Source organism: Hibiscus syriacus, unplaced genomic scaffold, assembly GCF_006381635.1.
Source record: "Hibiscus syriacus cultivar Baekdansim isolate YM2019G1 unplaced genomic scaffold, ASM638163v2 tig00110889_pilon, whole genome shotgun sequence".
Taxonomy (NCBI): Eukaryota; Viridiplantae; Streptophyta; class Magnoliopsida; order Malvales; family Malvaceae; genus Hibiscus; species Hibiscus syriacus.
This window is the reverse complement of record NW_024062899.1, coordinates 763,522-775,926: the sequence shown is the minus strand read 5'-3', so window position 1 is coordinate 775,926 and position 12,405 is coordinate 763,522. Positions and strand designations below refer to the sequence as shown.

The 12,405-nt window shown below is 35.3% G+C and overlaps 1 protein-coding gene and 1 pseudogene across 1 annotated transcript; one reads left to right on the top strand and one right to left on the bottom strand.

The window, feature by feature from the left end:
• Nucleotides 1–73: 73 nt before the first annotated feature.
• Nucleotides 74–1,346, bottom strand: LOC120144395 (ethylene-responsive transcription factor ERN1-like). Its single transcript, XM_039158461.1, has one exon. The coding sequence runs from the start codon at nt 1,171–1,173 to the stop codon at nt 169–171; it is 1,005 nt and encodes a 334-aa protein (XP_039014392.1). The 5' UTR covers nt 1,174–1,346; the 3' UTR covers nt 74–168.
• A 746-nt stretch (nt 1,347–2,092) lies between these two features.
• On the top strand, nt 2,093–3,110 carry LOC120144372 (annotated as a pseudogene).
• Nucleotides 3,111–12,405: the final 9,295 nt, after the last annotated feature.

The following is a 12,405-nucleotide window of genomic DNA, read 5'->3' as shown; positions in this document are numbered from 1 at the left end:
CAACTTGCTGAAGAAGGAAAAAGAGAAAATAACAACCAAAAATGATGGTAAATGACTAGAAATATAGATTTTACTTGTGCTGGTGGTTAAAATCAAGAAAAAAATAAAGTTTAATTTGTTTTTCCATATTCGTTTTTGCACATGAACAAATAGTTATATGAATGCAAGTTACGGGACGAAGCTTGAAGATGAGTTGACAGTGGAGATGGGTGGAAGATCAAGGGAGCTCCAAAGCGATCCACCATCACTCAAATCAAATGAAGATTGTGGGCTTTCTTCCTGCTTTCCCCCCACCATTTCTGCATCATATTCATTCCCTTTCTTCTTCTTACACGCATTTCCGAGTCCTGCCAACTCTTCCGATATCCTCACATTTTTGGGGCCACACTTTATCCTCAACAGCTCCGCTATCCCATTGAAAGCATAGAGAGAAGCTGAGAATTTGCGTTCATATGCCATTCTCTTCATCGCGCCAATAATCATCGATGATTCATCCCCGAAACTCTCTTCCTCCATTACTGTTTCAATCACTTCTGCAATCTGAAAAGGTGAGCAATAGCACGATGATTCTATGTTATCAACGAACTTAAAATCAATTGCCTCCACTTCTTCCCCTTCTTCATTATCGGTTGTGCTTTTGGTTTCATCATTGGGGATGAAAGAATGATCCTCAGGATCATTGGGAGAATCGGGAAACTGGGCTTCAAAAAAATCTGATGTTTCTTCTTTATACTTATCCACTGATTGCTGAAACGGGAGCTGATTGATGGGTTCGGAAACGGGTAAAAAAGCACATGAACTGTTTGATTTAAGCCTCTGCAGAACTAGATTGGTTATCTTTGAAGAAAGAGATGGATTTGGATTAGAACATGAGGAGAAGTTTGTCTTTGTATTGGGACCACGTAGCAAGCAAGCCGCTTCGTCATATGCCATGGCGGCTTCTTCCGCAGTATTGTAAGTGCCTAGCCATACCCTTACCTTCTGAATGGTATCTTTAATCTCAGCAACCCATCTGCCTGATGGCCTTTGCCTGACCCCCAAAAATCCCTTCCTTCTTCTCCTTTCTCCTCCCGATGCGGTGGCTGCCACCGCAGCTGCCTTCACTATTTCATCCCAAGTCATTGCTTGTTCAGCTTCAGAAGCAACTTCACTAGCCTTTCTTTTCCTATCCATAATTGCTTAATTTCTGGTTTGGTTCTGTTTTAGCTATGGGGATTGGCAGATGGTTTAGTGGTTTGGTTTTGTTGCTCTCGATTTATATGACAAGAGTGAGTGATGATCCTGTCAAAGGGAATTTTAGGTTTGAATATGTCTTGATGCTTCTGCTTACCTTTTTGTTTTCACCCTATCCTTACTAATATATTATATGAACAAAAATATATATGTATATATATTAGATGATCGGTGCATTTCAGGTTCAGGCTATTTTTGCCTGACCAAGTCAAAACATGTATTTGCTTCCATTTGTTAACTACTAAGCACTTTTGTTTTTCAAAACACCATACTAAAACTAAGATTGCTATTTTAATAATTTGTTAATTCTAATAAGTCCAGCTTGATCAGCATCATAATTTGATGATAATTTTATAATTACTAGTGATTTGAGCACTTCATATTATTTGAGGTTGAAATAAGACTAAATAAGAGAATTTAAAAGTCCTAAAAACGTGACTTGACCCTACTGCTGGATGCCGGCAACCCATATTAACATTTTACTTATTGATTAATCTTGGTTATTGAATTCAACATTTTCCTCAAGTCAATTCTTAGGTATTAAATTGATTTATTTGCTCTTAGATAATAAAAATAGCTAATATAAACATAGGTATTGACAAAATGGAAAGGAGAATATTTGAATTGAACCCGTCCTCATAAAATCATTTGAATGGAAAGGAGGATGAGCCAAATTATAACATAACCAATCCTCAAACTCCACAGATTAAAGTCTAATATGCTTGGGGAACCAAGTGAAGAAAAGCAGTGTGGCAGGTTCGTAAAATACGGCTAATGACTTCCACAATTCTAACATTGGTTTCACTCCAATGTTTTGCACAATTACAAAGGCAACAGTAAGTCGTTTAGAATATTATAGATGAAATGGTCAACCCTCCGAGCTTTCCCTTCCTTTTCTCCTCGCTTCCTTCTTCCCTTCCTTCGGGTATGTTCCCAACGATCTGCTCTCATCACAGGCAAAAAACTGCATGCCTTAATCCTCACTACTGGCCTTTCCACGCCCCAAACTCTCAACACCCTACTCCTCTTGTATGCGTCTTGTGGTGATATAACCTTCGCCCAGAACTGTTTGATGAAATTCCCCACATGAGCAAGGATGTTGCAGACTGGATATCCCTCATGTCCTCCTTTTCGCGCCGAAATAGGCCTCGTGATGCTATACTTTTGTTTGCTCTGATGCTTGAAAACAGGACCGAAATTGATGATGTGGCGATGGTTTTCTTGTTTAGTTCGTGTGCATGGTTGCGGGATGTTGGGGTTGGGAGTCAGGGCCATGGGCGTGTGCTGAAGATGGGTCTGGAAGGCAGGGTGAAAGTGTGTAATGCGCTGATGGATATGTATGGGAAGTCTGGGATGGTGACGGATATGTGAAGGGTTTTTGGTGAGATGGAGGAGAAGAATGTGGTGTCATGGACAGTGGTTTTGGATGGGGTGTTGAGGTGAGAGGGTGTAAGTAATGGAAGGGAGGTGTTCGATGATATGCCACACTGAAACGAGGTCACATGGACGATCATGATTGTTGGTTATGTAGGGATTGGGTTTAGCAAGGAGGGCTTTTTGCTTTTGAGTCAGATGTTGTTTCATTGTGGATTTAAATTGAATTATACAACACTTTGTTCTTTACTGTCAGCTTGTGCGCAGGCCGGAGATGTGGTGATGGGTAGATGAATATCATGGTGGAAACTGCCATGCTGGATATGTATGCAAAATGAGGGAGGGTCGACACTGCAATCATAGTTTTCAAGTGCATGCCGCGAAGGAATGTCGTGGCATGGAATGCTATGCTTAGTGGACTAGCTATGCATGGATGAGGCCGTACTGTTTTAGAAATGTTCCAGAAGATGATTAAGGAAGTCAGGCCGGATAAGTGTTTTTAAATCATATAATAACTTATAAATATTTTGAAAGCTAAAAAATATTTGATTTTATCCACACAAAAAATCCCTCAGTCTCGAGAACAAAATGTCAACATCGATATCCATTTTTCAGTGTGCTTTTCTGATTTCGATACCATAGTGTTGGTATCGATACTGATAGGTGAGTATCGATACTCACTTAAACAATATCGATGTCAAAGGTTCATAATTTTGATTGTTAGGATGCTTGGTTTCAATACCCATTTCTAGGTATCGATACCAAAGGTGCATGTGAGCATTAAATGTTGAAAAATAATGAATTCAATGGCTCTAATCAACCACCAACGACTCCAAACAGCTAGAAGGATGTTAGAAAACATAAAAGGGACCAAGATTCAAATGGAGAACAACAAGAAAGATTATTGCAAGATCGGACCAACATCAAAAGAGTTTTAGAGCTAAAATTATCATATTCTTTAGAACACACTTGTGAGATTTTTTGTTTATTTTGTTCAAGTGTGATTTGGGTCAGAGCTAAATTATTGTAAAAACATTTGTCTTGTGAAGTTTTATCTTTATTTGCAATTCCTTATGTGGAAAGAGTGTAAACAAGGTTTAGGGTATAAACCTTATGAATTGTTGTAAGGTTATACATTGTCCTTAACAGTTAGCAAATCTAATAGATTTGAGAAATCTTTATTGTGGATGTCAAGGTAGTGGATGTAAACTTAGTTTAGAAGTTGAACCATTCTAAATTCTTTGTGCAAAGGTTTAATTTTCGACTGTTTCTACCATAAAATTTTAACAGGTGTTTCACCCCTCTCGACGTATTTTGATTATTTGTAATAGCTAACATAGTTTACCCTAAAAATACTTCAGTATTACAAAATTTCAATTACCAAAATTTATTTTTATTTTGTTATATATTATTAGAACACAAAGTTATTATTAAATAAATTTAAATAAAAAGTATATTATATAGTGTATACATTTTAATTTATATAAAAATTCTAATATTACGTGTATGGTTGAGTAAAATTTCTCAATTTAAAAATTGGTTTCTTGATTTTATTTGATTTGAAAAAAAAAGTTGAGTCAAATTATAAAATAAAACTCGAATAATTCAATTTTTAGTAACTATTGGATTGATTTTGAAGTTTGAGTTGAGCCTATCAATTTTTTATGATATGTATATCATACGTGAAAAAATATTGAAATATATGTGTATTGTATATGATTATAGAAAATCATTTAAATTGAAATCAAACATTACCATAAGATTATATGTAACATCCCAAAATTCGGGTCAGTGACTAAAATGAGCATTTTTGAAATTTAAGGATCAATTTAGGAAAATTGAAAAGTTCAAGGATTTTAATAGGAATATTTAAGTATTGGATTATAAGGTAATTATGAAAGGATTAAAAGGGTAGTATGGTAATTTAGCTTAAAGGATATTTTTATCTCCTTATTTAGGGAGATAACACGTAGGGGAGGAGGAAAAGATCCAGAAGCTTATTTTCTTCTTTTTTCTTCTTCCTCTCGTGGCTCCAGCTCTCAAAGGTAAGTTGATTTCATTTGGTTAATTTCTTGAATTTATAGGTTGGGTTGGAGTATTGGGTGTTATATAAGCTTCAGGAAAGCTTATATAAGCTTAAAACATTAAGAAGAGAGAATTAGAAAGGAAATTTTATTAGGGGTTTAGAAATGAGCTTTTGATTTAAAGAGGTTTTTGAAGTAATAATGATGAATTTGACTTGTCAAGTGTTTAATTAAGAAGTTAGAGGTGATAGAAATGAATTTAGAACACATGGAAAATTTGATGAAATTCTTTGATTCAAGAATTATGGTTAGTTATGAGAGATGATGAAGTGTTATAGTGTTATAAGAAGGTTTACATATGTATATATAAGTTTTAAGGCATAAGGAGGGGTTAACAAGTAGAATTTGGGGGCAAAGTGTTAAATTTTCAGGTTCAATAAGTGATTTATGGGTAAGGGGTATCGGTACCCATTCAACAGGGTACCGATACCTCAAGAGTAAAATTTAGGAAGATATTCAAAGGGTATCGATACCCCCTTGAAATAAAAATTTTCGAATGTAATTTATGTACCGATACATTAGTTAAGGGATGTACCGATACCCTATAGAGGGTACCGATACCTACGTTAAACAATAAATGAAATTAGCCTTTCCTTTAGTCTAAGAAATGAATGATTAGAGTATGCCAATTGGAATACTGATATGTATCAATACATGATAGTGTAGACATCGATCGAAAGCAAAGTTCGGATAGGTCGGCAGAGTAAGATTCGCAATAAAGAACAAGAGCTTGATAGTGTTCATTGAGACCAGGTGAGTACATGCTATTAAGTGTACGTGATGTTTAGGGAATTTAGATTTGCGATGAGTCTAATTCCGATAATAGATGACATGAGTAAAAGAATACAAGCATGGTGTGATATGATGTTTATGAGTATCGAAGCATAATCATGTAGTGATATGATGCTAGATGTATATGAGTAAATTCATATGTCTAATTGTTGAATGCATCTTTATATGTGAACCATGTAAATGCATGTATGTGTGATAATAGGTTAGGTGATCATAAGAGATAAAATAAATGATAAAAGATATGTGAAAGTGATATGACTTATATGTGTTTATATTATAATGTTACAAGATATGCTATGTATGTTAAATGAGTTATGTGAATATATGTCAGTGTAATAAATTATGTTAAAGGTTATAATTGAATTATGTGATGGTATAAGAAATGATATGAATTATATATGAGAATATGTATATGTTATCAGATAAAACCTATGACTATGAGCTATGTGAAAAAGAATACTGTTGAAACATTTTGATGTTTCGATATAACAAATTAATTGTTATTGAATTTTAAGATTTTATAATCACTTTTAAAGTATATTCGATTAAATTATTCGAATATTAAAATATTACTCCAAGTTTTTCAAAGGTCAATTTCAATCCTTACTAAAGCGTAAAATTGTGTTCTAAAGTTAAAATATTTTTGAAACAATTTTTACAAAGTATTTCGAACCAAAATCGAACCAAAAATCAATTTTACAAAGGGATGTACCGATACACTCTTTGATGTATCGATGCACACCCAACTTTGAATGAATTTTGTGTACCGATGCACAACTAATGCATCAATGCACTCCTGGCTCTATTGAAACATCGAATGCAATTAGTGTACCGATGCACTTGGAGTGTACCGATACACTAGGTCAACTAATGGTCAAAATATTTGAATTTTACACACAGTGTACTGATACACCCTTGAGAGTGTACCGATGCACCTACGCTCTCAACTAATTTTTAAATGATAATTACACTATAACGACTCTATTGACTTCACCAATGATCCCCAATTTTCAGAATCAATTCAAGGTGTAGTTAAACAAGCCGAGGAGCCATTGATCAACAATAATTGTGAGAGAAACAAAGAGAAAGCCTTAAACATCAAGTTTGAGCAATTTAAGCCTATTCTTCCATTCAATATTCATTTTGCTTTCAAGAACACCCTTTTTACTCAATTGTATTATTTTTAGTGTTCTTTCTTTGTTATAGAATTGTGCAAACATCTTGCCTTGTGAGGTTTTTCTGTAAGTTTGCAAAATTTGTATTATTCTCTTTGGGAGAGAGTGTACTCAAGAATTTGGGGTATAATTCTTGAGGGACTTGTAAGGTTACTCTTTGTCCTCAAAAAGAAAGAACAAATTAGTGAATTTGTTGGAAAATCCTTAGTGTGGATAGCTAAGGTAGTGGACGTAGACTTTGGTTGAGAAAGTCGAACCACTCTAAATCGCTGTGTAATTATTTTCTAATTTCTGCAAAAGTTTCCATCAAAATTTTAATTGTCAATTCACCCCTCTTGGCTATTTCATCGATCGATTAACTCAATAATTGGTATCAGAGACAGGTTCATTTGAAGGTTTAACCACCTCTTGAGTTGATTCAGGAAGAGTTAAATCGATAAAGATGGCATCCACTTCCGGTTCATTCTCCATGGAAGAATCCAGACCAATTGACGTACCTCTCTACTTCAATGGAACAAATTATCGTCGTTGGAAGAGATTAATGATGATATTTATCCAAGCACATGATATGAAAGCTAGGATGATAATCAATAAAGTATATTCTTCTCCTACGAAGAAGGCAAAAAAGTGGAGTGATCAAGAATGAAAGAAAGCTCAACAAAACACAAAGACTATGCACATGTTATGTTGTGCAATTGATCCAAAATTTTTTAAAGGAGTTTCTTCTTGTTCAAACGCCAAGGAGTTGTGGGATAAGCTTTGAGGAAATCTATAGAGACGAGAAAGAAGAAAAAATTCTGGTGATGTCTCTATTGGCTCTAAAAGAGCCCAAGGTATCTTCAAACTCAAATAAATTAAATTTAAGATCTTTTAATGAGTTACAAGATGCCTTTGATGAATTATTTTCGGAGTTTGAGACCATGAACTACAAATATAAGAAATTGATTTATAAATTTATAGCTGAAAATGACATTCTTTTGAAAGCTAAATTAGACTTAGAAAATAAAAATGAAATGTTGAAAAAGGATTTAGATCTTTCAAAAATGAAATTTGAAAGTATGGAAAAAGAAAATTTCGATTTGAAAGTTAAGCTTGACCGCTTAACAAAAGAAAAAGAGATCATTTTAAATAATTCATCTAGTTCAATAATGACAATATGCTCACATTGTCATTAGAGAAAAATAACCTCAGTGACAAAAAATGCCTTATAATATACGAATTTAACCAACTTTTTTTTGGATTTGCCAAAATGACCAACAAATTCGCAACGCGAATTTGTAAATCGCAACACAGAAGTCAAATTCGCAACGCGAAAGTTAAATGTTTTTACGCGAAACACAATATTAATTTCGCAACTTAAATGTAAAAAGTATTATCACAAATCATCTCTAACCTAAAACCCTAAAGCACAACTCAGTCTCATCTCTATCTCTCACTCTCTACGGTGACATCCGTCCCCATTTCTGAAGAAATCCATATATCTCCATCTCTCAGATCAACCCTCACAACCATTCACGGTCAGAAATGGAAAATCAACCACCGAGGGTTATTTTTTTAATCTCTTATTTTTATTTTGAAATTTTTGTATTATTATTAGATTAACCATTTCATTGAGATTGCTAAATTCATTCGGTTGCTGCCAATACTGCTAAACTGTTTAGTCTTTAACCCTGTGAGGTTAGTATTTGTCTTTGTTTTGTCTTTTTGTTAAAGAAACCCTAAATCTCAACACCAAATTCACAACGCGAAAATGAAAATCGCAACGCGAAACTAAAATCGCATTGTGATTTTTACTTTTGCGTTGCGAATTTAAGTTTCAGAAACTTCTTTTATTCGCCAAATTGAAACTTGAATGAATTGTATTACTTCAACCAAAAAACAAGGACAAATACTAACTTCACAGTGTTACTAATTTAAGTTTCAAGAATAAACTACTACTCTTTATGTTGTCCTTGAACCTGCACTAAACCTATATGTTGTCCTTTTAAATGTTTATATAAGTGCTTACTTCTGGAATGTTATATGATGCATTTTGTGAACTATGATGGAATAATGACTTGTGTGAATACCGTGCTAGTTTGAAACATATTTGGCTTTGTTTTCACTATTTAATATCATGTCTGTTTGTAGTGTATAATTTTTAGTTTTTGGTATATCTAACTTGGTATGTTTATTGTTTTTGTAGAAATTTTTTCCGGCTCAATTGACCTTAAGGAATAAATTAAGAATAGCCACTAAAATTGCGTCGACGCTTACACCTCTATAAAGAAAATTGTTTGAGGATACTTGCTTCGGGCCATGGCTGAAAGTACAACATCCGGGTGGAGATACTATGTTGATACATTTGTTTATTCAGACCATGACTAACGATCTACCCGAGGGGGTACAACGTGGTGATGAGGAGATATGGTTTCATTTTCCTCCGGCACCGGTGTATACTTGTTTTGGGCGGGAGGAGTTTTGCTTAATCACCGATCTACGCTTCGGACACGATGATGTAGGGTGGTACACTAGTCATATCGCCCGCCCATCATGGTTATATCGGGTTTTTCCTAAGCTGGAAAAGTCGAAGCCGAGTATACACGTCGACGACTTAAAGAGATTATTTGATAAAGATGGTTTTACTCGAATGGATGACCTTGATGTTATTCGAGTATACCATTTATTACTTTTTCATGCCGGCTTTTTAGGCAAAGAGGGTAGACAACCAATCTCCTAGGACCTAATATTTTTGGTAGAGGACCTAAATGCATGGAACATGTTTTCGTGGGGTTCATATCTATGGAAAGCTACTTGGAAGAAGTTGTCGTCTTCCTTTGACGACCGAAAAAGTTTACGGGGCGATGGTTCTAAATACACTTTGACATGCTTTACTTGGGCCTTTAAGGTAAGAATTTCTATATTATAATGTTTCCAAAATTATAATTAATTATTTAACAATTACTAATGTTTGTGTATTATATTGTTTGTAGATTTGGATATTTGAGGCTTTCTCCATCATGCAGACATATGCGATAAAAAGATCAAATGATATTCCTAGGGCTATTACCTGGAAGAGGATCCGCATGTTTGATTGGGAAGAGTTACTCCCATATACGACGATGAATGATGTAAGTTAACACACAAATAATACCATATATAAACAAGTTATTACTAGTACAAGTTTAACTTTGTTTGAGCTTGTATATTGTTAGGTGGCCAACTATCCATTACAGAGGCTGACACGCACAGAGGCTGAGCTTGCCACTGATTGGTGGCAAGCTAGTAAGCAGTTTTTTGATGGGACGGATGATGAGCACCCCCACCTCGAGAGCCATCACCTATTTGGGCCGATTCTACAGCTCGACACCCGGAGCCATCACCTGATCGAGCCTCTTCTCAACCTCTACCATCACCTATTCCATCACATCATCTAGCCTCTTTCTCCACCATCACCTCATGATAGGCGACCGAAAAAGAGGCCACAACATTTATCTCCCTGTTCTCCACCTCCACGGGATGAGTTAGGGGAATTACATGATGAGGTCGGTGCTTTGCGTCATGAGGTCGGTACTTTACGTGAAGATAATGGTGTATGGCGTGATGAGGTTTGATCTTTACGTGGTGAGGTGGATTTTTTACGCAATGACAATGGTGCGCTACACGGTGAGGTATCTACCTTACGTGATGAGGTTACCGCTCTACGCGAGATTATTTCATTGTTGTAGAATGAGGTTAATACTCTACGCAATGAGGTAAATTTGTTTAATACTATACTAAAAATGTAAATAAATTTTTTTCGACATTATTTATTTATTTATTTACTAATTTATATATTAATTTATTTTCAGTGGTCCGTTAAGGTAGATGCTTTACGTCGGGTTTTTCTTGTACGACGGGGTTCACGCATCAGACGTCGTGCACGTGCCATTACGTCTCCGTTCACCCTGCTAGTGCCAAGACTCCGTAAGAATAAGCTCGATGCACCTATCATCTTTCAAGAGGCGCCTCCTATCATTCAAGAGGCCCCTATCATCATCGAAGAAACCCCTCCCACCGTTCAAGAGGCCCCTGTCATCGTTCAAGTGTTCCCGCCCGCTGTTCAAGAGCCCGATTCATTTAGCGTCATATGTCAACATATTGATAAACCACCTCCCGTGCCCGATATGATGGATGTGTGTTGGCTTTCGTATGAGTTACCGACCAATACCATTCCTCAACAGGAGATGGAAACACTACCGGACATAATTACGGATAATACCCTTTGGGCTAAGATCGCAATTGATTTTTATCTACATGAGCGGAGAAAGGGGTGTTATTCTGACCTATGCCAAATCGACGATGCTATCGTTTGTTTCTTGATCAGTCTTGGTGGGGTATTTTATTAGGGGTTGAAGATAATGACTACCTCGAAGGGGGGGTAAGTATTATATTCTTCTTATATTGTATTTTGATTAATTTTTTTAATTATTAATAAATTCACTAATATATTTATTTTTTTATAAAACAACATATTGATGCATGGTTGTCACGTCTTCTAATAATAAGGAAATTGAAGAAAAGAGGTATTCGATGGACTATTATGTCGACGTCTTTTCACGCAGCTCACTGAAGGATCAGAGAGATGCTTCATATAAGTTGGCTAATGGAAAAGCTAAACTTTATCCTGCGTGGTGGGAGGTCGATAAGGTTAGTATTATTTTTTGAATATTTTAAATGTTTTCATAAATTTTATTTGATGTGCGCAATTATTTATGATTGTAGGTGTTTATCCCTGTTTTGGAACATTGTCATTAGCTTCTCGTCGAGCTTCAGCTCCCATCCCTGAAGACAGTGGTATATGACAGCATGTTGAATTACATATCATTGTCTGATTTGAGAGATATTATTACAAAGAGATGGAGCGATCATTTGGCTAAATACTTGAATAAGATTGATTATTGGACAAAATCTGAAAACAAGATGCCAAAGAAGTTCAAAATTACAATGATCAGAGACGAGACTGCGCCACAACAAACGCAGGGAGCCAGAGGGGATTGTGGTCCTCTCGTATGCTTGTGCTTGGAACGTTTGAAGACAGGAAGTATACAATATCTACCTCCACAGATAGAGATAGAGCTGCAGTAGGCTTGTAGTTTCTACATTATATGGCCAGATCGATATATACGAGACGCTGCCTACCTGCATATGCGTGCTGAAAGTTGTACATAAACAATTGGTAAGTTTGAGCAAGTGTTGTTAACATATATACTCTTTAATTGGTTTGAAAATATTTGGTTAAGTACCTAGAATTCAGTAATTTACTGTTTGTTGGTTTTAGATGAGTAGAAAGTGTTGTTTGAGCAAATGTTTGGTTTCTGCAGGTTAATCCTGAAGTGAGCTGCGTGAAATGTATTTGTGCATAAACAACAGTCTGGGGTACACTTTTTTTCTTTGTTTAATTGAATTTTACATTGAAAGTTGATTTGTTACAATTGATGAGGAAATAAGATTTTATTTTTTGATTAATTGATTTGTAAAAGTTGATTTGTTTAATTTGATTTGTAAATAAGAATTATTTTTTTGCTTGTTTAATTGATTTGTAAAAGTTGATTTGTTGTTTCTAAAAAATTCAATCTGCATTATGTTTGAAGGAAAAAAAGACCTGTTGAAGGTACAAATTCGCAACGCGAAAGTCAAATTCGAAACGTGATTTTCGGTTTGCAAATTTGACTTTCGCGTTGCGAATTTGACTATCAGAACGCTTATTTCGCATTGCGAATTTGACT

Coding starts and splice junctions, on each gene's coding strand:
- LOC120144395 (XM_039158461.1), bottom strand. CDS start 1,173: ATGGATAGGAAAAGAAAGGCTAGTGAAGTTGCTTCTGAAGCTGAACAA.